Source organism: Chiroxiphia lanceolata, chromosome 3 (genome assembly GCF_009829145.1).
Source record: "Chiroxiphia lanceolata isolate bChiLan1 chromosome 3, bChiLan1.pri, whole genome shotgun sequence".
In the NCBI taxonomy this organism is placed as follows: domain Eukaryota; kingdom Metazoa; phylum Chordata; class Aves; order Passeriformes; family Pipridae; genus Chiroxiphia; species Chiroxiphia lanceolata.
This window is the reverse complement of record NC_045639.1, coordinates 93,219,641-93,246,201: the sequence shown is the minus strand read 5'-3', so window position 1 is coordinate 93,246,201 and position 26,561 is coordinate 93,219,641. Positions and strand designations below refer to the sequence as shown.

General features: G+C 38.9%; 1 protein-coding gene across 1 annotated transcript in view; it reads left to right on the top strand.

The window, feature by feature from the left end:
• Positions 1–1,197: 1,197 nt before the first annotated feature.
• Positions 1,198–26,561, top strand: part of AGPAT5 (1-acylglycerol-3-phosphate O-acyltransferase 5) — a 54,375-nt gene continuing 29,011 nt past the window's right edge. Inside the window, exons 1-4 of the mRNA XM_032683135.1 lie at positions 1,198–1,673; positions 16,464–16,533; positions 16,748–16,863; positions 21,716–21,805. Coding sequence (XP_032539026.1) covers positions 1,455–1,673; positions 16,464–16,533; positions 16,748–16,863; positions 21,716–21,805 — 495 coding nt within the window. The 5' untranslated portion in view covers positions 1,198–1,454. The remainder of the gene's footprint in view (positions 1,674–16,463; positions 16,534–16,747; positions 16,864–21,715; positions 21,806–26,561) is intronic.

Genomic DNA, 26,561 nt, shown 5'->3' with positions numbered 1-26,561 from the left:
CTGGCTCTGCTCAAATCCACTTCTCTGTGTTGTGTTGGATTACTCTGTCCTCCCTATATTATAGTGAATTACTTTCTCTTCCATGTGGCCATGTTACAGACATCACAAAATGGAATACTCTGTCCTCCCTATATTATAGTGAATTACTTTCTCTTCCATGTGGCCATGTTACAGACATCACAAAATGGAAGCTTCCTCCTCACTTTACTGTCTAACCTAGCTTTGCCAAATTTAAAGCAGAAAAATTCCCTGCCAAAAGAGGCTGTGATGGGGAAAGTGCTTCTACTCAGCTCTGGTAGTCCAGAGCTGAGGGTAGTGCATACAGTTACTCAATGAAGTCAGAAATGTATGCACTAATCAGGATGGGGAGCCCTGGCAGAAAAGCTGCCATGACCCCTCCTACCTCCCTTTCTGGATGGGGGAACGAAATAAAGACCCTTTAGTCTTGTTAGGGACACAGATGCTATGATGAATGTTCAGTGTTTGAAGAGAACACTGCCACAAACTTCAGCCTAGTATCATTCCCCCAGTCTTATTTTGCAGAACTCTTCAGGATGCCACTTTCAACACACATTAAAAAATAGCTAGCGCGAGGTCAACAGCACTGAAGGACAAAGCTTGTCCCAGTTAAAGCCTGGCAAAGGAAACAGATCTTAGCAGAAGGTATTGAGCATCCACTTCTTTCAAAACAACGAGATCTTTACAACTTTCAGGATAAAAATAATTTTTTAAAGACAAGGAATAAATGCCTCGCTATAATAAGAAATTCCTTCTGGGAAGGTTATGGAACTGTTTTCTTCAAGACTTCTTGTATTTTCTTGAAAAGCAGTTGGTGTATCTGCATGCTGCTGCCACCAGATTATTGGGGGTCAGAGAGGAGGACGCGAGCCAGGCAGCTGCCTGCTTGTGCGAGAACGCGTCCAAATGCAGACTGGTAACGTGAAATGCCTCCTAAACCCCGAGCACCACTGTGCCTGGAGCTTGCAAAGGGAGAAGTTTACTTTTCTTAGTGCTCCACTTTGGAACCGTGGGCAGGAAGCAAACGCGGGTGCCTCGTCTGGCACAGAGCCCAGCAGCTAGAGGCCACCACTGCAGGCACTCCTGCGTGGAGAGGGATGAAGACGGCAATGAGTGCACAGTCCCGGGGCACCTCGGCCCGGCCGGCGCCGCTCGGCCCCTCCCGCCCGCCCGGAAGCGCCGCGGCCGCGGGGCCGCCTTCCTGCGGCGCGGCTCCGCCTCCGCCGGGCAAGATGGTGGCGGCGCGGGCAGAGCTGTGAGCCGGTGCCCGCTCCCGCCGCTCTCTCTCTCTCTGTCGGCCGCGGTCACCGCCACTGCTGCTTCCCGCCCGCCTGGCGGGTGTGCCCGGCCCGGCGCGGCGGGCGATGCGGCTGCGGGGCCGTGTGTGAGCGCGCCGCCCATGTGGGTGTCCCGGTGAGGCCGGGGGCAGCGGGAAGATGCTGCTGTCGCTGGTGCTGCACACCTACTCCATGCGCTACGTGCTGCCCGCCGCCGTCATGATGGGCACGGCGCCCACCTACGTGCTGGCATGGGGCGCCTGGCGCCTGCTCTCTGCCGTGCTGCCTGCCCGCTTCTACCGCGAGGTGGACGACCGGCTGTACACCATCTACCAGAGCATGGTGCTCTTCTTCTTCGAGAACTACACGGGCGTGCAGGTGAGCCGGGCGGGTAGGGCAGGGCAGGGCAGGGGGCTCCGGCGGCCCGAGGAGCGGCCGTCGGTCGGTGGTGCCGCTCTCGGGTCGTGCGGAGTCCGCGGGCAGTTGCGGCCCCGGCCTGTGCCCGGTCCGCAGAGGATCCGCCTCGTTCCGCAGCCGCCGCTGCTCCGCTGGTGATGCTTTTCACGGAGTGTTGGTGTTGTGTTCGTTTTGCAGGTCGGGAAAACGGAAGAGATGCGACACTGGTCGTGCTCTGTCAGCACTTGAGTGGCAGCCGCCTTTGCACACTTGAAGCCCCGTGGCCTGTGTTGCACATCTGTAGTATTAAATTGTCAGCAGATGAGGAAGCTATCACCATAATTGTACATAAAACACGTACAAGTTTTTAATAAATAGATTACTTAACCTCGAAATTATTGCAGCTTTTCAGTTTTTGTGCAGTCTACCACATGTCAGTCTTTGGCCCTTAAATTTTGGATTAGCCATGGATTGTCATTATTCAGGATCTCAGTTTCAGGTGAATAAGTTGCAATTAGAGGCCTCTCTTGTGTGATCAGCAGGATATTTGCATTCAAGTAATAATACCTCACTTACAAAGTGCTGTGTTTGAGACGTTACATATTTGTCTGTAATTTGAAAAGTAAGCAAGGAGACTTTTAATTCTGCATGTAAAAAATAGTTACGTAAATGACAGGTGCTTCCTGCACCTAAACCTGACTTTCAAAATGTTTTGAATATGCAGAACTCTGTTTGAAGTTATTGTCATCTTTAGGTGCTTGAGAGTAAAGAATAGCAACACATGTTGACAGGTGACAGACCTCATACAAAGAAGGCCTTCTTCATGTTTACAGCTAAGGCATTTGTCCACTTCCTAACGAAGCATTTATTTCAGAATCAGGCTAGATCTTCCCTAATTTCCACTCTTGAGTACTGTTGTAGGGCTTGCTTCATACTGATTTTGCTGGAAACCCCCAAAGCCAGCTAAAGATACAGGAGTTGCACAGTTTGACATCAGAGTAAATAGTACAGATACACCAAAGTGAGATCCTCCTTTAGTGGTAGTTTTTGATTCAGCTTGTAACTCATGTAACTTCACCCTTACGTCTTGTCCAACTTAGCTAACTTGTGTTGTGCTTTACATATCTGGGTTACTTTTTAAAAAAAAAAAAAGAAGAAAAAGGGAAAGAGGGAGTAGTAGCACACAGATTAAGTACTTACCATTTTATCTGCCTTCTGTAGTGTCTTTAGTGCAGATACCTTGATGTGTAGTAATACACCTTGGTCATTAGCTGCTGAAAGTAGCAGTATAGTAGTTTAATTCAACCCAATCTAAGAATGAGAACCAAAAATCAATATATAAATTGTAATGGAAAAACTACTTTGGTTTCCTATGATTGGTGTGCAGAGAGTAGCAAACACTTTGAATTTTTGATAAGAACTTCTATCCAAAAAATGCCTATGACATAGAGGTAAAGAAAGGAAAATGCTAATCGAAAGAAACAAAAAGGCAGCCATAATCTGTTGACCTGTTTTATTGCATTGATAAACTTCATACGCACAAAAATGGTGGGAGATAGTACAGGTGATCAAGTAGGACAATATTAAAATAGAGATGCTTTGTCACAGTAAGTAACAGATGATGTTAAGAGATGATGGAAGAGGAGACGTATGTCATAAGTAAAATAGTAACTGAGACTGGAAGGTAAATAAAAACTGGGAAAGTACGTGCATATGTAGGGAGGTAAGAGGTATAACCCTTACAATTCATGTATCATTTAACTGGAAGATGCCCCCCCTTTGAGGAGGAGAAACAGAGTGTCCTTTCAGACCTACTCTTGCGAACCCTGTACTTGCTTAACTTGAAACTCACAGTGGAAAGTTAACCATGTGCCTGAGTGTTTGAGATTGGGATGGTAACCTGAGAGCTGTTTTAAGGCATATAATTAGATGCAGAAGTGTAGCATCATTAAACTTAATTCCAGTAAACTAGCAAGAATAGTGGCTTCATAAAGGCAGTTGTAGGGCTTTACCAGCATTAAGACACCATAATAGCCATGGGAGGGAGGAATTCCATGTCTCTTTCAGGTTTATTAGGTTATTCAATAGATCGAAGTGTTTGAGGGATATTTTTTTTTGTAACTGGATAAATGGAAGGCCAACAACCTCATCCATCAAAATACTGGAACTTGTTACGTAGTCTCCCCGAAGTCGTTAGATTTCTGCAGATGCTTAAGTGACTTTTTGTTGGCAGTGTTGCCATCTTAATGTACATAAAAAGTCTTTGTTTATGTACTGTTTAGCATCCTTTGGTTTTTCACTCAGAGTATTTGTGGCATTTCAATACAAGAAGGCTCTAAGGCAGTTGTGGATATTTGAGGTGTCCAGTCTTAAAATAATTTGCTGAAATTCCCGGTAATGTGAGTTGGGTGTTAATAGAGTAAAGTTGGTTTGGATCATAAACATGGATTATTTTTTTGACTAAGTTAACTACAACTGTATCATGATATTTACTTTCTATGTATTTGTCAGGAGGTGATGTTTCTATCTGTCATCTGCTGTTAGTCCATCAAATATCTAAATCTGTCTCCCCCTCATGAGTGTATGCACAAGCGTATTTTTCTTCTTTTTTTTTATTATTCTTGACTTGGATGTTTTTAGCCAGGTTTGTTAAAACAAAACTCTAGTTCATGCTAGGAAGGCTTTTTATCTTTGTAGCAGTATCTCTTCTGTTGGGAAATGTATCTAAATAAGATGATAAGCTGATCTGCATGACAGAAAATTTTGAAATACGAGTATTTCCCTTTCTCTTAAGTATTTATTTGAGTTCTAAAATAATTGCAGATCTATAGTTGCTATGAGCCCTAACTGAGTACTTATGTTCTAGACGGTGGCTCATAAAGTAACTGTACAAGTTTCTTACTTGCTTATACTGTAAATACTTTCCCTTTTTAAATTTTGGGTCAGACACATTTTTTTTCCACCAAAACAATTTGTTTTACAATGCCTGAGAGAACTCAAGCTAAGTTGGCATCAGTTTAGGTTTTCCAATAATGTTAAAATTTGTTAATGATTTGCCAAAAATAGTCCTTTTTGCTGACTATCATGCAAAAGTTGGCAGTAGAAAATTGAAGAACCAGTATTTAAGAGTACAAAAAGCAACCAGAGCATCCCAATGCTGTAAATGAAGTAAATTGGACAAAGCCAGTACGACTATAAAGTGAAATCCTATAATACTGTGTGAATTTGTCAGTGCAATTCTAGTTGAGCGAGTTTCCGTGAATTTTATTAAGGATCTATAAATATATGAAGTTAATTCATATGTGGCATTGTGACAGTGCTCTTCAATAATCTCTGAAATTATAAACTCAGGGTAATGAAAATGTGTAAATGCTGTCTGTTGGAAAGTGGCATAGAGAGAGCAGCCCTGCTTTGGCCCTTCATTGGTTTTGATGCAAATGCAGTTGTGTTTTCCCACTTGTCCTGCTGTAAGCTGCAGATACCCTACAGTGCTGTTTTCTAGGAAGAATATATGCATAGTGCTTGAACACTATGTAAAGTGAATCAAATGCTATGTAAAGAGAGTCTCAGAGAGCTAAGGATGTTAATTTTATCAGTGATGAGCCAAGGCAGTAACCAGTACAAACAGGTGCAATTCACACACTTTGAAGGACCTTGCATTTGCTGGTGCTAATAGTTGATTTGGCCCCAAGTTTTTAAATCGTCAAGTAGCTGATGAACTGTGGTGGTATTACTGCTTTTGTCTTTACTGTGTTAGGGCAGTCTGGTCTTCTACATTTTGTACCACAATAAACAGCTGAATCTTTCCCTAGAATGTGAAAACTAGAGTGGCTGCAAATATGCCTGTGATTAGGGTGTTTGAAGAGCTGAAAGGACTAGTGATTTATTATGCTGAATGCTCTCATCTCTCTCTGACCCTCAGCATCTTATCCCAGTTGCTGTCAGGGTGATGAAATTAATCTCTATTGTGTTTGTGCACGTTTCAGATCAGATGAGGACTAAACGTTCTTTAACTTTTTCTGTTGTAATTGTTTTTGATGTTTTGTATGGAATGCTGGTGAAGAAATAATAAATCATCACTCAGACATCTTCCTAAAGGATCATTTTCTTCTGAAAGATTTTGACAATTGAATGAAATCCATAATTGAATTAATGCATATGGATTTTGTTCGGTACTTGTGTCAGCTGTCGTTCTCTACTCCCACTTCCTGATGAATAGCATTTTTTGGAATTGGTGTTTACATTAAAGACATTTTGAAATTGTGTTTTTTGTTGTCATTATGGGATTCTGGAAGGGCCATGAGAATCAGATGCTACCTCAGTGGTTTTTTAGCAGAGCTGCAGTATTTCTAACAATTATTTTATAAAATACAAGAGATCCCTGTTAGACAATGCAGTGGGCTTCCTGGTTTGATGTTGAAGCTGTGTCTCAACAAGGTTGAAAACTACTTAGGGTTAGAGCAAACTAAAACTTTGTGGAGATGTTATGCTGCTAAACTCTAGACAGTGTTTTCCAATGGAGTAGAGATGGGCTTTTTTCCTGTGTCTTGGCTTCCTAGGAAATCTGTGAGGAGAGCTTGGTGTCTGAGACTGGGATAGATGCTTAGTTTTCTAGCTGTTGGCCAAATGGCAGTGGACGTGAGTGTGCGTGCCCATCTCTATTCCCAGGACAGCAACCTTCCCAGACAAGATTATCCTTACTTACTCCCTGCTTTTCCTTTTGAAGCTATTCAGCCACCCAACAGGTAATTCGTGAGGCCTTAAGGTGGAGATGAGGAGGCAAGGGGCAGTGCAAGTCTAGCAGCGAAGTGGCAGCATAGTATAGGGAAGTGCTTCTGGTTGCTGTTGGTGAGGTGGTTTGTCATCTCTTAGGAAACTGGTTCTTCCCTCTCCACGATGGCAGAGGCATCATAACCAGGTTTCATCATGTCAGGGTGAAGGTTTGCCTTTGAACTGCTTTCTGTCAGTAGATGTGAGTGGCAGGGTCTGACTCCTCGAGATGAGGACCCACTTCCTCGGCAAATGCCATAACTGGAAAATCCAAAGGAAACATCACTTTTAACCCTTCTGCAGTTGTGTTTGGAAAGAAAGTGTTGGCCATTGCATTTTGGCATGAGACTGGGTTTATTAACCTGTGCTTGAGTTCCCTGAGCCCTCTTCCCTCTGTGGCAGCTCAGGAGTGGGAGGGTACTGGGGCAGTGTGGGAGCTGAGCAGGAGGGCACAGAGCTGCCGTCCAGGCAAACCTCTAAGCTCGGGTGGGAGCTGAGCAGCCTCCCAGGGCTTGAGCTTTATTAGTTCATGTAACTTACTGCAGTAACCCCAGTTAGCACCTGCTCATGTTGCTGCTTTGTGAAACAAAAATGTTAGCTGTTGTGAGGCACTTTGAGAGGTTGAAATAATTGCAACTTGTAATTTAATTGTGATGGTAGAAATAATGAAGTAAAGGTCTTGGGGGAGCGGTAGAAATTTGAGGATTGGTGGACTGCAAAATTTGAAAAGAAGTGTAGTGAAGTGTATCATGTTTATGTGGTAAACTTTTGAAAGAAGCCCAGTGAAATTTTTCTGCTGTGATACTGGCTCCATTTAAAGGGTTTCCCTTGTCACATTTAATTAGCAATTTCAGTGCACAGCTGTCTCCAGGCATATATGTATTTTATAGTATACAACAAAGTCCTGTGTGTTATTAGAGCAGAAAGAAGTGATACCTGCTAAGCCCAAGGGATGGTACTTTAAAATTAAGATGTATGCCTAATTTTAGACTTTACGTTCAGCTGGCAGCAAAAATAGATACATTAGGTATGTAAGCTTTGTGCACTTTCTGTTTTAGATATTGCAAACCAGATATTTGCATATATCTTAACTTTTATTCTGTTTGCCTTTGGTTGTAGTTCTGAGGGTGAAAATTATGTCCTTCAGGACTCTGGTACAATGAGATACCAGCTACAGTTCTGGTGTACTGCAGATTTGGCTTTGGGGCAATCTGGAAAGAATTTAGTATGGGGAGATTCCACATTCAGTGCTGATCCTGATTATCCTCCACTTACTGCCTGATATATGAAAAATAAAATAAATAAATTAAAACTGAGGTATTTTTTTAGAAATCCAGTATCAGCTACCTGAACCAAAACTGTTGTTTGGGTTCATAAATTAGGAGCTTTGTGTGAAGATTTGACTAGCATATGTTTTCTAATTGGGAAGTCATAGCTGATTCTGAATTTCATATTGGTCTTATCTGTTGGAGTCTCAACTTAAAAGATGTGTGTTTACATTTTTAGGTTAGCTACATGAATGTATGAAAGTATTAAAAAGTATGTGTCAGGTAGGAAAAGCTAAGGAGTCAAAGGGCAAGTTTTAATGCACTTATAAATTCTGATTCCTTTGGCCAGTAAGTTTTGCAATCTCATGGTTTGATTTTAAAATTTTCTGTTTAAATGTTTTAGTTTTAGTATCTTAAAATTTTTTGTGTATTAAGTTTTTAATATAATTTGTTCTAACTTTACATAATTTGTTATGCATTAAAATAAAAATTGTATTTGTCACATTTTTTTAAATTTTTTTTTTTTAACCTGCATGAGTTTTTGACACTTTCCTCTTTTTACATTTTACTGTGTTTGGGTAGATACTGTGCCATGGAGTTTTACAGTGATCTTCCGTGCCCTTTCTTTCTGCTTACATAATATGTCCAGGTACTTTATGTAAGGATGATTGTTAATTGAGATATTTTTTCTCCTAGTACTCTACCACTGGACGCTGTTCTTGCTAAGAGAAGATTCTATTCATAGTTAAACATTTGAGTGCAGTTATTTCAAACTTTTTACTTCAGGCTTACAGAGTATACTTTTTTTTTTTTGTCTGTTTTAGTTGTGTTAGGTAAAGTAGGCTCAGATGTCAGAGATTTTGACATTACAGTTATGAGGAAGCATATCTTCTCAGGGGAAAAATACTCTTTAATCTATCTTCTGTCAGTTTGAATTTATCCTATGAAGGGATTTGCTATAAAAAAGTCAGGGAAATAATTTTCTTTTGTTCTTTTCATTTCTGTCACATATTACTTGTCATCTTCCCTGTTACAACTAGATCCTCAGTGTGGGAGTAGGAAATCATATCATTTATGCTTGTTTGATTTTTAAATGTAAAATTAGCTACACATGATTTGGTCAAATTTGTATTTTAACACATAATCCAAATTAATATTTTTTTCCATCTAGTTACTTTGAACTGTATTGTGGTAGTCGCAGTAATTTTTCCTGCAGAACTTATGGATTGACTTGAAGAGTCGTTCCATTTTCTAAGGCTGCTTGGGAATCTGAGGGCATGCATTTTTCTTTTTGAGTAAGCAAACATAGTGCATGCTCCTGAGCAAGCTGCAGGTGAACTGTCTTATTCACGTGCTGTGGTGGTGAGCAGATTAGCATGATTCTCATCTGGTGATTTTTTGTGGCTGATATAGTTTACTGTGTCCAGTTCTGGAGCCAGAATTGTTGCCGCTAGCTCAGATACCTCCTTGCGTGTTCTCTTTTGCTGTGTAGTGATTCCTTTGCCTCACTGTGAAAGTCCATAGTGCTTAAATTCTAAATACTTAGTGAAAATGATGTGTGGAGAAGCTTTCAAAAATCTTATTCCACAATTATAAGCAGAGAACACAGAGGTTTCTTAATCATCCCCTTTCCCATTCATGTCAACTTATTGACAGCTTCACACCAGTTCAGTCTGTACTTGATAAAAACACTTGTACGAGTATTTCAAGTAAAGATACAACTTCTCCTTGGAGTCCTAGATATTTAGAAGCAAAGTTCCTATCATAAAGAGTTCTGGCTAGAGGAAACACTGCAAACTGTCACAAGGTTTCCTGCTTCTGGCTGATATGTGGTGCACAAAGGTTATTTCCAGAGTTGAGCTTAATGTACCAAAGTACTGTAGCTGCTGTCTGGGGGGAATGGACAGGATGGGACATGGACATTTTGTGTTTTCCACTACAGAAACATAATAAAATAAGCAATAGCCACATTAAACATGGGTTGCTTTTGCCTTTCTTTTAAGGAGATTATAAAAATATGTGGGAAGAAGTCTTCAGAGGTGCCAAAGGCTTATAAAGGAGACTTTCTCCTATTGAAACAGATGGAATACTTCCTTCCACTCTTATGCTGGAAGGCATGTTTAGGTTTTGTGTAATACCAAGATGCCAGATGTTCAGAAAAACACTCCTGTTGAAATCTCAACTTATAAATAATCTCCTTTCACATGTGCTATGTACATGTACATGTCTGAAGTATGTACAGTTATTGTTAAAAAAATGTAACTAGTGGTGATTTACTATAAAAATTATTTAGATGCTCTAATATTGACTTTCCCAAGTGATTGTAGTTGTGGGTATGTGCCATAGAACTACACTGTAATCAAAAGCAAGTCATTTGGAGAAAGATCAGTAAATTATTTGGGTGCTGGAAATAGGTTTTATTCAGAATTTAGATGCCAGAATCCTAAAGTTGTGTTCTTGATAAGTCTTGCTTTTTTTTCTGTTAGCAAGACTAGAACATCTAAGTTATACACATGCCTTTTTAAAATTTTTTTTAAGGATTCCGGGGAGGCATTATCTTTAATTCAGCTCAGAAACTGTAAAACCTTTGCAGTCAGCATCAGAACTAGATGACTTCAATACATGGGGTTAGTAACACTGAATGAAATGTAACGTTGGTAAAAATTTGTCAATTTAGACCATGAGACTAAAAGCTAGTATGAAAGCAAAAATGTACATACTTCATATTTAACATCATGATTCATTCCTGCATAATCCATATAGGTTGCTAATATAGTTTTTTTATAAAAAGGAAATAGAATGGCAATAAGTGTATTTTCTGAAGTTCTGTGCTCTCTGATTCAATCAAATGAAAGATGTATTTTTAAAAAAATTGCATTACATTACATACAGGAATCCTTTTAATATTTCCTGGAGCTTAGTCTCTTAGCAATGGTTTTCTTCACTGAACCTCAGTAAAATCCATAGCTGCAGAATGTTTGAGTGAACTCTGCTTTAATAAAATGGGTCACATGATGATTTTATGGTTTGCTGCTGAGCCTGAGCAAGACTTCAGACTTGTGCAATTATGTATTGAGCAGGTAGTCTCTAAAAAGATTGAGGTGTAGCAATAATATGATCATTACCTACAAATTGTATATACCCTAAAGGTATTTTTAGAAAAATGATTAACTTTTTTTTTCAGATCTAGAGAAAATGTGACTAAAACCATGACAGTCTTTCCCCTTCTGTCCTATTCATATTCCTTATGCTCTAGGCAAGTGAAACCTGTATCTGTTAAATGTGAATAAAAGTGCTTTAAAAATAAATATTTGAAATTCTTATGGTAGGACATCTGAAAATCTTAGAAATTTCTCAGCAGCAAGTATCAGTTCCCTGTTTGTATCCTGCCTTGAGCCTGCTCCTTGTCAAACAGGTAAATAGATTCTGTGGTCTGAGGTACTTTCTCTAGAAGCTCAAAGGACTTGTGTCATCAGGCAGGTTTTTAGTCTTTGTTCAAGATGCCTGCGGAGGTCAGCTTGCCGGGAAATGTGTTGACTTCAGAAGCTGTTACTCGGTGGTTGTTCTGGTGGTTGGTTGATGCAAGCTCCACCCCTTCACCACAAAATTGTATCCAGAGATTGTAACAAACAGATGAGACATATGCCCTAGCATACTATGTATTTTAATAAACACATTGTAGTAGTGCCCAGCCAACAAGAATGCTCTTGTCCCAAAGAGCACACAGTCCTAGTTATTAATTGGGAAGAAATACTGAAATGGAGAGAAGTGCATCTCATAGGGTAGTACAGCTGAGTATATAAAGTCTATATGGTTGGGTTTAAGTGTTGATGTTGTGAATATTCTGCTTCTCCTCTCTTCCTCCAGAAGACGGAATGTTCTCCCCATTATCCTACTACTTTTATCCTCCTTTCTAGTTGCTATTGCCTGTACTTGAAACTGATGTTTTTCCTGATTGCAATGTGCCACCTTCACAAAGTGCCCCAGTGCACATCAGTCTTGTGGAAGTAACAGCAAAGAAGAGAGCATCATTCTGCAATTCACACCTAGTTTCTTTGAATAGAGAAGGGAGGAGGGTTAAGAAGGCTGCGGAACCAAGAGTGAGTGTGCTGGTAGATGTGATAGGACATCAGATGAGATGGCCCCAGTTTTTACCAGCAATAACCAGTTGTTTGCCTTACTACTGCAGAAGCAGAAGTGCCAGATCTGCTTGCAGATCAGCTTCTAACTGCTCCCATTATCAGCCACATCCAATTATAATATTAAAGTAATCATCTTAGGAGTTTGGTGTGATCACCAGTTGACCTGCAAGCAGGTCTTCAGATAGTGTGATTACTTTTACCTCTTGAGTTATTCTTGTCATGGCACTGTTTACTGATGATATAGCTAGGACGTGATTAAACGATCTATTTAATTTTCTTTGGTATGTACAGATTTCATAAGCAAGAAGTAGAACTCTAAATTAGGAGTGTCCACCTTGTTGCAGTGAAAACCTCTGGAAATTCTGAGTTATTCAGGTGTGGCTGCTGTGCAGGACTGTTTTACGTTGCTACGTGACCTACCACATTAGCACAGCCATAGTTGAATATGTTGCACTGGAAGAGGCAGAGGCTGGTAGGGAAGCTGAAATTGGTGTCATCAGATTACCCAGGAGCTCCCATTTGCACACCCAGATCAGCCTCTCACTGAATTAGTAAATTCTCTCATCAGGAGAACTTGTAATCTCCTGCCAGTGAATCAGAGCTACATGTGGACATGACACTCCAGGGTGTGTCTTGTGCCCGCTGAGCATGTGAACAGCTTGGTGTATTGCATCCATCGAAGCTGGGTACCAGCCTTCCCTCAGAAGGGGATCTAATAGCATCCAGTTTCCTTTATTTGAGATCACACTGAATTGAGTTTGACAGCACTGCTGTGTAAAGAGATCTGAAAGACCCACATTAACACTAACTGTATTACCAGTTATTGTGAACTGGGCTATGAAGCAACCAGAACATGACTAAAAACATGCATTTTAATGTTGCGTACGCAAGTAATATTTGCAGTGTTAGACTGTAAATCTGCATATTAAACATTTTCCCTCAGATTTCTGCTTGCTTTGGCTTGATGTGTTGCTCTTCCTTTTAACTTGTTTTCTTTGCTTGACTTTATTTTGCCTTTTTTTTTTTTAACACAGCAGATTATATTCTAAATGAATAGGATTCTCACATTCTACATTGTGGCAGACAAGACATTTATCAGTTCTTTAAGCTGATAGGTAGAATGTATGTACGTATACTGTGACATATGGAGCGCTAGGTACTTAGTTTCTGAAACTGAAAGTTGCATCCCAGGCATATCCTGCGCCATTTCCCTGGTGTACTGGCTGCAGAGGGGAAGACTACCCCCTCTTGTGCTCTTCACACCCTGAGAGAAGCATTATTCTTCTGAGTGGGGCTGGGAGTCTTTTAGCCACTCTGATTTCTTCAGATCGCTTCAAAAGGGGCTTGAATACAGCCTGGCACTGTGGATACTTGTTTCTGCCCTGCTGTCCCTGATAAATCACTCAAGTGCTTGCCTTGGAGCATGGTGCTGATAAAGCCAAGGTTGTGAGTTCGATCCCCATACGAGCCATTCACATAAGAGTTGGACTTGATGATCCTTGTCGGTCCCTTCTAACTCAGACTCTTCCGTGATTCACTGTGGCCCCCAGACATCTTCTGCACCATCAGACTGAGAAGGAGCCAGAGACTGCATGGCCTCTGCAGCAAGGAATTCTGCAAAGTTAGCTATGTAAAACAGCAGGGAGTCAGAGGTTTTCTGGACACCACGAAGCAGAGTACTATATCATTTCCTTCTGCAGCTATAATATACATTAGGTGCTCTGGTTCACCTAAACACATCAGACTGTCAGAAATTGGAGGCCTGTCCTGAGAGGACTCTTCCCCTGCTTATTTACAAGCAGGTGAATTCTTCAGACATCATCTCAAAGGGAAAAGGACAACATTTCTGCAAGATTCGAAGCTCTATTACCCCACTGTTGTGTGTGATGAAAATTTTCAGAAAACTGATAAAGCAAAAACACTTGGGTCTCAGAAGGAGAGCTGTGTGGGTGCCCACAGAGTAGGTGTTTCCTGGGATTGTAGGCTGGAAGTTACCATTCTTATCTGTTTGTAGTATCAGTCTTAAGTTTGTAGCTCAATTCCTAGCTGAGAGTGTCTCACATGAATAGGTATTTGCTGGCCTTTAATGAACTGTATAAGCCTTTTCTCAAGATCAGTGAAATAGGCAGTGCTGAAGTGGATGATGCTGCTGTTAAAGCGGTTGCATCCTCTTAGGCTGAGCCCTCTGAGCAAACAAAATAGAGCTTCCACATTTTCTCATTCTTATATTTGCTTTGAAATAAAATGTCCAGTTTTTGTGTGTTTAATGAGAACTAATTATAAATAGGAAAAGATTTTTTTTTTTTTTTAATTCTGTACAGCAGTATGGCTGTGTGTTTTACCATGAGTAAAAGATTTTGGTCCATTGCACGTAAACACATATAACTGTTATGGTGAAACATAATGTTGTACACAGAAATTGCTTACAGTAATAATGAGCAACTGTTCCTTGGGATTAAAAGTGAACTAGATCCAATCTTATTGAAATAAAAAATAATACAGATTAACTGTTATATTTGGCAGACAACATTATACATGTTTTTTTAAGGGAATGATCCTTTATATTTGTTTTTACTCATGCCATAATCACAACTGAAGGCTTTAAATTGTGGGTCTGATTACACTGAGGTCTTGACTTTGTACATGAAAGTGGAAATATTTACAAGTTGAAGTTAAAAATTGTACATTTCAAACCCTGTTTCTTGTGTGGGGCAGCTCTTGGGGTCAAGGGCAGATTTTGTTTTCCTCTTGTTCTTATTTTTTTTTGTTGTATTTTAGAAAAGCTTAAATAGCATTCAGGACCTTCTGGTTTAGAGATTTGTTGTATTGGACCTTTTCCCTTCCTCTAAAGCATTCTTTGCCAGAAACGGCATAGTGGAGTCTTAACTTGAAATTAAAGCAAACAGTGTTTATGGACCTCACATGTAACAGTGCTGGGAAAGTGTACTCTTGGAAAATGAGGCTTTAACTCAGTGAGAATAGCAAGATTTATTTCAGTGGAATTTTTGCACCTGAACTGTAAGGTCAACCTTATACTGAACAGTGGTACCTAGTGTCAACAGTAAGGTTATAAATTCTGGAACTTCAATGAGAAGACTACTCCTATAGCAAAATCTTGTTTGAATTTCTTGGATACTGTTCAAAATATACGTGTCAACTGACTTGTTACAAATAATGTTCAGTTAGAATTTATTATTGTATGCCTTTTTTTGGGGGGGGGCAAAGGAAATTAATTCAAATAAGTAATGTCCTCTTTACTGTATGCTCAATGATCTCTTGTTCATGTGTTTACTGAATATCTCAGTTTGGCAATATGTGGTTTCTGCCTTGGAAACAAAATTTAGTCAATAGTGCGGTTGCATTTTCAAAGAGGAAACAGAATGAATGTGAAACAGACAGCTTTTATGAGGGGTTTTTGTCTAGTATTAACAAAACAAGGCACTACCCATCCAATATCACAGGTTAACTAAGAGGTGGGCAGATCTTCTGGAGATGCTGGTTGAGACCAGCATATGAGACTCAGCATACTAAATGATACCAATCAAGATCTGAATGTTAATTAGATCTTCCAGATAAAATTCCAAGATTGTCCAGACCAGGGAAGTGATGATAACAAGTGGGTAAACCTTCCAAATAGCACTTTGGTTTTTTTGGTGAATGGACTAATTTTGAGGTAGTGTGTATATCTGATACAGCTAACTTCTAGAAATGAGGAATACACCCACTGGTATTGGCAGAGCAAGGGCTAAATTCTACCTAGAATGTACTTATTGGAAAAACTAAGCTTCATTAAATAATGAAAATATTTATTAAAGATAATTGAACAGCTGTATTGATTCTTCAGTTCAGAATTAAAATTGATTCATTCATTTTTCATTTTGTATTTGATATAAAAGGAATTGAATTAATCCCTTTTAAAAGGGTGACTATGATTCCTGCTTCAGCATCTTGCTTCCTGGTCCTGCTCCCACAAGGTTATTTCACTGAGGTCGTTGCCTCTTAGAGTGAGAAACTACAAGGTTAAAGGGTATCTTTAATATAACAGAGAAAAAAGCATAAGAAAACATGCTGGCTGGAAGCCACAGACCAATTTAAAGACACCTCTCAACCTCATACTTTTTAATTCGTTCTTGATTGTTAAAATCATGGCAAATGGCTGAGATTGATCTAACTCAGGAAAACTTAACATTTTAGATTGGATGATAAAGAGTGAGTGTCTGGCTGAAGCATGTCTTATTCATTAGATGTATAAAGTGAAATGGTGATTTTGTACCTGGCTATTAGCTTTAGTTATACTAATGGAGGGATCTTGTGGATGAAGGTCAGCTTCCATGGATCCAGTTCTAGAGCTGAGGCACAAAAACAGAATAGCTTTCTTAAGCCCTTATTAATTAATATTTACAGCTTTGTTGATGAGTCAGTTGTCTGCGTGGTGGGTCCTGACACAGTGTTAGAGTGTTTGTCTGTTGATGGTGCTAACTTGCTGACAGTTTTCCTAGTAAATAGCCAATTACTGCATTGGATGTCGTCACTGTCTAATGCAATGAAAATAAATAATAAAGTAATGCTGCATATTTTTTTAATTTTTTTAGGTAATAATCTACGGGGATTTGCCAAAAAATAAAGAAAATGTAATATATTTATCAAATCATCAGTGTACAGGTTTGTATTTTTTTTTGCTTGTCTTAGCACTTCTATAGGTTTAAAAAGTCTGCTTGTCTCTTTACTGTGTCTCTTTCCAGCCTTGCCCTAATGAGCAAGAACTTCTAGTTCAAAAACCTTTAATGACATTTATACGTACACCATGTGCTTTGTGTTTCATCAGTAGCAACTAAGAACTAATTTAACTGAGTATTTTGGGCTTTTGTCTTTGCAGTTGATTGGATTATTGCGGACATGCTGGCAATTAGGCAGAATGCTCTTGGGCATGTCCGGTATGTCCTGAAAGATGGCTTAAAATGGCTTCCGCTCTATGGGTGGTATTTTTCACAGGTAAGCCTGTTCACCTTTTCCTTGCTGTTTGTGGGTCAAATATGTAAGATGTACTTTCCCTCTGTTTGCCATGCATGCTGGGAAGGCGTAGTTCTGAGCTGGCATTTATTTATTTGGACATGAAAATAGCTGGTTTCACTCAGTGTAGTTAGATGTGTATCTTAGTTGAGAGACAGTTATTAGACTCAGTAAATGAATACGTCTTATGGATGGTGTTCATTACTAGAATTAAAACTATCTGTTAGAAGCATTTCAGAATTTTCCAGAACTTTGTTCTTTTTACAGTCCAAAAGTCCAGTAGGTGTAAACAAACTTTTTTTTTTCTATGTATCATGCTACAAATTGGGAGTAAATTGGCGTTTCTGTGTTGTACTTATTTATTTTTCAGTTGTTTGGTTTTAGCACAATATAAAAGAGAAAAATTGGATCTTAGTGGAGGAAAGGCAGCCCCATGAAAGTGTTGATGGTTTTGCTTTGGACTTTAACTAAGCAAAAACCTGAGTCTAACAATAATCCTATTACTACATTTTAGTTTCTCCTCTTTCTGCATAATGCTCCTCTTGTCCCTTTTAGTTTGAAATCTCAACCTGATGTGACTCAAAACTACACAATTACTAAGAAACAGTGGGCCATGGTCATCGTACAGCCAACAGCTGAGTAGATGTGATCTTCGCTCTAAAATGGTGGAGATTACTTAAAATCCTCCCTAAAATCCTCTGAATTTGTCATGTCTTTGCTTTTTCTGAAAGCAGGACTGTTTTTAAATACAAACAAAATGTAGAGGGGGATGTTTTTGAAAGTGCTGGTTTGTTTTTCTAGGTGATCAGAAATGGCTTTACAGCACTTATCTCAGGATTTAGATGGGTGCTTCATTGTTAGAATAGAAATAGGTAGAGTTCTGGATAACTGTTCCAAAGTGCTTGTTCAATAAGATTTTTCTGCTTTGTCTTTTCTATGTTCTTATGTGTTTGATGAACATGAATCTGCTTTCTGTTCCCCCACCCCACCACCTGGGCAAAGAAAAATACTTCTAATAGAATTAGACTGTTTGAACTTACTGTCAGCCCTGTCCAAAAGGGCAGGGAATATTGAGAAAAATACTATGCTGGGTATGATTAGAACTATATATTAGTATGTAAAGGAATATGTGAAGAAGTGTATGTCTGAAGAGGAGAATTTACTCTTTCCCTCATCTTTGGCATCGTATTCAATGTTTTCAGCTTGATAGTTGAAAATCTTTGTTGTCTTATGGATGAGTGTCTTAGACAGCAAGTAGGTTATAGATCTTGGCTCTACTAAAACTGATATGTTTAGAGAAGCATATACTTCAGAGAAAATAAGAAAACGGTTCACAATTTATTTTGTTGGTAGGTTTGCTGTCCCAGTCCCCTAAATAAGTTCAAGCTGTCAGACCGTGTCATACCTCACTAAGGGTATCCTTTGGTAGAAAATGTACTTTTCAGTTATCTAATGCTTGTCCCCAGTCATTCTCTACATTTTTCATCCACTGAAGTGACCAGTCCGCTGCATGGAAATATTTTGCTCTTTGTCCTTGCCTGTAGTCATTACATTGGTGGAGATTTAAGTCTGATTTAATTAAAATACAGACAGGATGTATATTCCATCCACTATCACTATGTGTCCAGAAATTATTTTTTTCAAGATTTTGGAAAATTACTTTTGCTATCCGGAATATCCAGTGCTCAGTTTCCTGACTGGTATATTGACTGTTAAAAGAAGGTTCCTGTGGAAATTAATCTGAATGTAGCTTACATTACTAATCAAAACATATATATTAAATAAAATATATTCAGCTTCGGATTCCTCAAAAAAATAAAACTTCTACAAGATTTAGTGAGGGGTGATTATTTATATATATATATATATATATTTAATTCAGTGACACAACTGAAAGGCAGTGGTGATGCATGTGTGCTTAAATGACTGAGACGGGATGCTGAAGGCCTGCAGTGCGAGCTAATAGGTATTTTTATTGTTTTTATCACACCAAACAGTGCAAAAACATAAAACACTTCCTGCCCTTCCTGTTGATGTTCTGTCAGTGATGTCACTTACACTCCACTAAAAGTTTCCAGAGCCACACAATTACGCCATGCTCACGGAATTCATATTCCCTACCTCAGGTAAACATCCTGTTTGGAAATAAACGTGGTCTGGATGTCCAGGAGAGCAAAATTCAGGCACAAAGGAAGTATATTTGTAAACATAATCCATTGTTGACTGAGAGAGGGGCTTTTAAAGTACAGCGGAAAAAAATTATAACCTTAAAAACAGTACTTCCAGAAATCTGTTTTGAAAGGAGTTCATATATTTGATCTCTTACTGAAAAGGAAATGCAATACAAATTGGGGAATTCAAGCTATATACAATGGCATAACTAGCATTCTTCTTTGGAGGCAGCTATCTAATAGCAAGAAAAGAAAAGAAACACTTAAATTAACCTGTTATGTTTCAGGTCTGATTTATAAGGTGGAACCTATTTCAGTGCGGCTGGGATGTAATTTTGATAAATATTTTTGATATCTCGCAATTTGCCTGATTTTTTAACACAGGAAGCATGTCTTTATCTCTTCTGTTATTCAGCATCAGCTTGTGCACCCTTTTGGTTGTTATTGAATTTTAGTGACATATTTAGTTAGTATGGCACCTTGCCTCTCTTTAGCTTTGTAACCCTGAACCTTGGGGCACCTGACACAGTGATGTATTTGGGTTGTGTGCAGCAAATGCTGATCTTACACTACATACTTTGTCTGTTCTTATTTGACTGTATGCTCATTTCCTTTAGAAGTACAAATCTGCTTCTGAGCATTAAGAAATCTGAGGTGGGACACCAGATGAGTCTTTGGTGTTATGGTGTCCCTGAGGAAACTCTAAGTAGTAACTTCATTTCTCCCAGTTAACAAATTAAACAAGGAGAAGTTGGTTCAGTATTTTTCCAGTTTACTGCAACTGATTAATAATTTGATAAGTGAAGACCTCGATTCCAGCCTTCTCCGATTTATCAAACCTTCACCTAGCTCAGCTCACACAGAATGACGACTTACCAATTACATGGAAGTCTTGTATAGTGGATGCATTATTTCTGATACCAAACTGAGTTTGCCCTTCCTGAAAGGGGTGGTTGTGGTGAGTGTCAGAATACAACTGTACTTAAGTCTACTTAAGAATTCTACTTCCCTTTAGTAGTGTCAGATCTTAAAAATGGTCTTATAAGTGGAGTGTGGAGATAACATATAGCTCTCTGTTTACTACACAGCTTTGGAACCTTTTTCTCTTCATGCTGTTATCTGTCTGGAACTGTTAATACTGCTTATGGGATGGTCCCGATACCATGCTCCTGCCTGCTAAAGGCCAAACTCAGTGGGCTGGGGAATTCTGTTTATGGTTTTGGTCCCCTGCCAGTCACAGCAGCCCAACTGAGTGTTAGAGCTGGCTACTTCACCTTGGCAGAGAACCACAGACAGTAATGTTAAGACAGAATACATAATATGGAGTTAATGCACCATTGACTTTCATGTTCTTTTCACTGCAGCTTTTGGAGGACAACTTAAAAGTCTCATCAAATACCACTGTCTAAGCAGCTACACGGCCATCTCTCCATGCCATGAAAAGCAAAGGCTGAAAGCAGTTTGCATGACCTCTTCCTAACCCCTCAAACTTTATTTTTGGCCATGCCATGCCAGTTCCACACACAGCCCCTGTTTCTACAATGTGTACTGTATCTTTTCCTGAGATCAGGCATTTAAGTGAGGTTCAGCTTTTAGTAGTTTTAATCTTATTGTTGCCTTTCTGTTGAGCATGTAAAACCATAAATAGACAGAAGTTGTCTGACAAAATCTAATACTAATAGTCAAGGTGGACAGAAAAGAATATTATGAAGCTATGGAACCCCTTAGAAAACCCATGAAAACAAGGTACCTTAAAACTGAAAATCTGTTATTTGGAAGCTAATTTTGTTTTTCCAGACTTTATTGTATCAATAGTTCATATTGATGCATGTTTGTTTACATCCTCTTACTCCATAGATAAAACAAAGTGGTGGAAGAGGGAAATGATACAGCAAATTTCTCTTTGTGTGTACTTTGCTGTAGTCCTTTTACTGAAGCTTTTGTGATAAATTGTGTGCAACAAGTTATAAAGTGAATCTCTTCCTGGACATAGTCCAACTTTTTGTAATAGTGTTCAGTAAAAATACTTCTATAAAATTCTTTGTCTTCTACAGATTTGGTTTACTTATTCAGTTATCTCTGTATGTAACTTCTTTATTGAAAATTTGATTCTCTAAGAAGTGCATGGAAGTTTTCAAGACATGCTAGCTAAATTTGTGCTATTCATAAATTTTGTATGTGGAGGTATAATACTTGCATTTCAAGTATTTGCATAAGTCACTATTTTAGAGCGGATGCATAAAATTGAAAGCATTGACCTGTAAGTATTTGTATGTGAGTAACTTAATTTGTGTGATTTTCCCTTGATATACAAATTAAGCTACATGTCAATGTTGTCAAGGACAGATCCCTAGGGTCACTTCCAGTGACATCTTCAGTTAATTATTTAACACCTTTAAACAAGACACTTCAAATGTCTTATGCACTGGGAGTTTTTTTGTATCTGATTTTTATTTAAACAGATTTTGTGAACTAAAGTACATGCAAATGTAAAATTAGTTTCAGGTGCTTTCATCCTAGGAGAAAATGTCTTGTGGGCAATTTGCAGCAATGAGTCATAAAGGTGACTTGTCATTGTTGTCTTGTTTGTTCTTCTATCAACTATTCTACATTAAACTACACTTAAATATTTAATGCTTTTCTTTTTTTTTTCTCTCTGATAGCATGGAGGAGTCTATGTAAAAAGAAGTGCCAAATTCAATGAGAAAGAAATGAGAGAGAAGTTGCGGGCCCAGATGAAAGCTGAGACTCCAGTAAGCTTATACCTTCCTTCTCATTTCTTTGACTTTTTTAATGGCAAAGGCTTATTGGAGAAAAGAGCCATGCCCGATACCCACAAACTACAAGATGGTAATCATGGATTTGTTTTCTTTCTGTGTTTTTACAGTTGCTTTCTATGATTAGTGTGATGCCTCTAATTAAAATGAGGAAAATTTGACTAGTGCTTTCTGAATGATAGGAACTTTGTGATCCTCTCTGTAGAGAGCAAGGGGGTTTGGACTTAGAAGATGAACTGTAGCACCTTCCTTGAGAAACCATTATTCAAAAGAGAAACCCTTTGTTTCAAAAAACAACATTTTGACTACTATGTGCTTGTCAGAGACTGATACTCTTGACTTCTGAAAATCAAGAACAATTCTTACCAAATGTTAATTAGTCATCACAATGGTCAATCATTTTTAATGGCAGTGACATCTTAAGAACACAATAACTTTGTCTGATATACCTGGAGGACGAAAAAAATCACCGAAACAAACTCTTGATAATTTTCTATTTGAAGAATGGTTGTTACTGCCAAGTGACTTTTCTCATGAATCCCTGTATGGTTTGTGGCTCAGTGGTTAGCATCACTGTGCTTGGCTTCCATTACTTGCTGTGTATTAAAATTTTTCTGCCTTTTTGGCTAAACTTAAGAAAAACCAACTAAGCAAGCCTTGATACAGAACAATTACACTTTCATTTTATTTAAAAATGTATGATTAGGATTTAGACTCCACATATTGTCAAACCTTATAAAAGGTGAGGCTTGGGTAAAAGGAGTGCATGGGTTTCTTTGACATTCATAATAGTCTTTTCTTTTTTCTTCTGTGGAGATAGAGAGTTTCTGTTTGTGCATGTGTCTGTGTTGAAAAAGCAAACTGGCCTTATGCTTATTGAGAGGCTTGAATGAGTAAAGTTGGTGGTGTTGGAAATGGGCCCAGAACCTGGATGTGCATGCCATGCAGTTCTTGCCGTTTTCCTCATACTATCTAGGGTTGCTGCAGACATTCATTCTGTTTAAAATCTCTCAGTCAAACCATATAGGGAATGACAAGTTTTATAAAACCAAAGCTGTCAAAAGCCTATTTACTGAGACAAATATTTGCATCTGCTGGGGTAAAAGACACAGGCCATTGAGTTGTCATTTGAGGGAAGACTAAATTTTCTGTAATCTGCTTTATCTGAGAATGTAAATGTAGATGCTATTAAATGACCTTTAACATGCAGTTACTACTCTGAGAAGAACATGATAACTTGTGTCCTTACACCATTATTCATGGAGATACTTTGCAGTTCTGCAACTTAGCATGACATTCACGAGCAACCATATTGCTTTTAAAAGAAAAGACATTTTGATCAGTAAAGCAAGTATGCCCTAAAGTCATCAGCTTCATGCAAAAATAACTGATCTATTACTCTGGAATTTTTATGTACTGTATGCTATAGCTCAGGGTGGGCTTTTCCTCAGTTTATAGGGCAGCTGGTATAGCTTAGTCATTCTGCATGTATGTGGTGGTGGACTTCTTTCTTTATTGTAGTGTTAGAGAAGAGCTGGCCTTTCAGCTGCTAAGGAAAGATTTATATACCAATAGAGTAGGGATGGACAGGAATCTGTGTTAAGGGTCATGTTGTTGTTTACAGTTTCTCTGCACATACAATTTAAACAAAAGAATCCAGATGATTAATGTTCAGTCTGTCTGGAGCCATCCCTATTCCCATTAAGAAATTGAAGGCATATAGGAAGACAGAACCAGTCTTCTGTTCTCTTCAGTGTGGCAAGATCTTTGCTGTTTCACTGTGGATTTTTTTTTTTTTAATTACAAGTAAATTGGAGTTAAAACTGACAGGAAAAGTAAGACTGTCTCTTAGCCTCTTACATTCGCAGTAGAACTGGATTAGTGATCTGGTAAGCCTCCTTTTGTGCAGTAACAGTGGGACTGCGTGATGTTCCTTGCCCACCTTGTCTTACGACTTCCACCTGCCTGCCTTAAAAGCCCCTTTTCCTCCACTTTGCAGCTGGTCCACCCATCTTCCCAGATGCAGCCCAGCAATATGAGACGCGCATAAAACTTTGATGATAGACTGAAACACTGTTGCACTTGTGTTTTCTTAGTGGGAATGTTGAACTAATACATTTTTTAATTTTGGCAATTACTTTGCTTCCCAAACTGTCATTGAATTATACACCTAAATGGTGCATTATTGAACCTTTACTTGGTAAAACACACTTGAAACGCTGTGATTTTGATTAAAATTCCATGAAGTCTGACTGATTGCTAACAAATTGCAATCTTATGTCTTGTTATGAGAACAGAGACTGTCACATTGTTTAAAGAGCACTTCTGCGTTAATATTGTTTTAATGTAAGCTGTAATAAGATTAATGCGTCTCTCAATGCAACAAGATATCCAGCTGACACTTTATATGCTCAATGTACTTGATTTATAAAGAAAGTTAACTCTTCTGAACAGCAAACTATTCAGTTTGATAAATGAAAATGTAATTTATATTTATTTTTATCGTGCACTGAGAGTAGGAAATCTGCATTCTGAGATGTGAGATTTAAACTAGTACAACAATATTTAGCTGATTGCTGTGTGTTTTGGTTTTGTCATTTAGTCACAGTTTTGTCATGCGAAGCAACGCCAATCAAACAATAAAAGCGTGGAGGGGACAGGTACATTAATACAACTGCTATAAGACTTATTGTAATTACTTTGTCATATAGTTACTAATTTGCAAATCCCTAACAACTTATAAATCGTGGATGTTCTTGCCTGCTTTCCCCACATCACCCTTTGTATGTCATTTCAATTATACCAGGTAGGCTTTCTCATACCCTATCTTTTTTGATCTTGGTTATTGATCTGAGTGATAGTGTTTCGCATCCAGTTCACCAAAAACATGCCTTCTAGGCAGTGGTCTAAACACATATGAGTCTCTCTAGCTGTCAGAATGCAATAATATGAATTTTGTAAATGAAAATATTTGTTTTCCCCTTTTCACCTGGCAACAGTACAGTAAATGCAAGATACCTTTAGTCGGTAGTTACCACTTATTGATGCTCTATGTTATTCTACAGAATGGCAGCGGCTTCCTCCAGGACACCCTCCAAAGCCCTGTCCTTGGCCAGCTTTTCTCTTTGTCACCTTCTCTTCCTGTATGTTTATGGTTGTTCTGTGTTCCAGGGACTCTCATCTGTTGCTTTGGACTGCTTACCCCTGCTCCACCTAGCTCCTTTTGTGACCCTCTGATCTATGGCAGGGACTTCCTCAGCTACCCTACCCCCCATTCTGGAGGCACAGCCCCTTTGGTGCTGTTGCTGTTCGGTTTTCCTGGGAGACCTCGACGATGCTGAGGGAATGAATAGAATTGCTATTGGGGTGAATGCAGTTGTCATCTTCCGTTCATTTCATTTTGGATTGTGGCAAGTGCACTGACATTACATTGGGGACTCTGCCGGTAACCCCTGCCTCTTTCCTGATTTTCTGACTCCAACAAGAATTAGTAGAGTTCTTCTAAATGAGTCCTGATTCAAAGCTTCACCTTGAAGCTTTCAAACTGATGAGAGATACCAAGTTTATTGACACGCAATCATCCTGTAGAAACAGGCATGAAAGTACCACCTAACTGAACATGGGGACCTAGTGCTTGGGTTAAAATCAATGTCTCAACGAATCAGGGACTACTGTAATCCGAAACTCCCTATGCCATTTTGAACACAAGCACTGTATTTTGCAGCCACTGAGATAAAGTGTGTAACTTTATGTAGCTAATTGCCATAATTGAAAAAATCCATATAAAAAAATGGCTTTACCTTCAGCTAGTGTTTCTGGGCAATTAAAATGCTTCTACACCTCAACAGTTCTTATTCCAAGTTCAGGGGAGCTTATTTATTTATTAAAATCTTAAGAGATTTACAGTCTTTGGAAATAGTGCTTAAGGATTTAACTTTTGCTGCCCATGTTGGGAGAAAAGCCAGTCATACAAATAGATCTGGTAGGCTGAATTGCTCTGGCAGACTATCTTTGTCTTGTGCAGGACTGTATGTGAATGTAAGTAGGAATCTATTTACATTTATGAATTTTACTCAGTTAAAGTAGTCCTAGTGAGCTACATAGTAGCTTTATATGTGCTGAATTTAAAGCAAAGGCCACTTCTCAGTCTTGTTGGTATGCTTTCAATTCAGAGATATTCAGATTCTGGTCAACAAACCTGTTTAGCTGCTTGTGTTTTAGAGGTTTACAAGAATAATTGAAGTATAATTTCAATCCCTGCTTTGTATTACACATGTAGGACTAGAGTAAGTAGATACTGTTCCCTGTTGTGTAATCAGCTTTTGGTGGTTACATTATCTGCTTTGAAGACCAGTAATGTTGTTGCATGCTTGTAAGTGCTGACATCTGTACCAAGAATGGTGTTCCTATCCTGTGTGCTTAACTTCCTTTGCTCTATTACCTGTTACAGCCACTGAATTACCCTTCAGAGCTAAGCATACAGTCTTTGATGGAGAAGGAGGAGGATGGAACACCTCATCTTGAAGTACCATTTTAAGAATTCAAATTATGTGATTTGAATATGAGCACATTTATGAAAGAGAAAAAAATTGCATTTGGATTTGAATATTATGTCCGTTCCAGCTTACTTGGAAAAGTTTTACCTAGTCACTTAAATATCTCAACAGTGTACTTCATAGACGAAATGGATAGATGACTGGGGAAAGTGTGGACTTCAGCTGGGTCTGAGGAT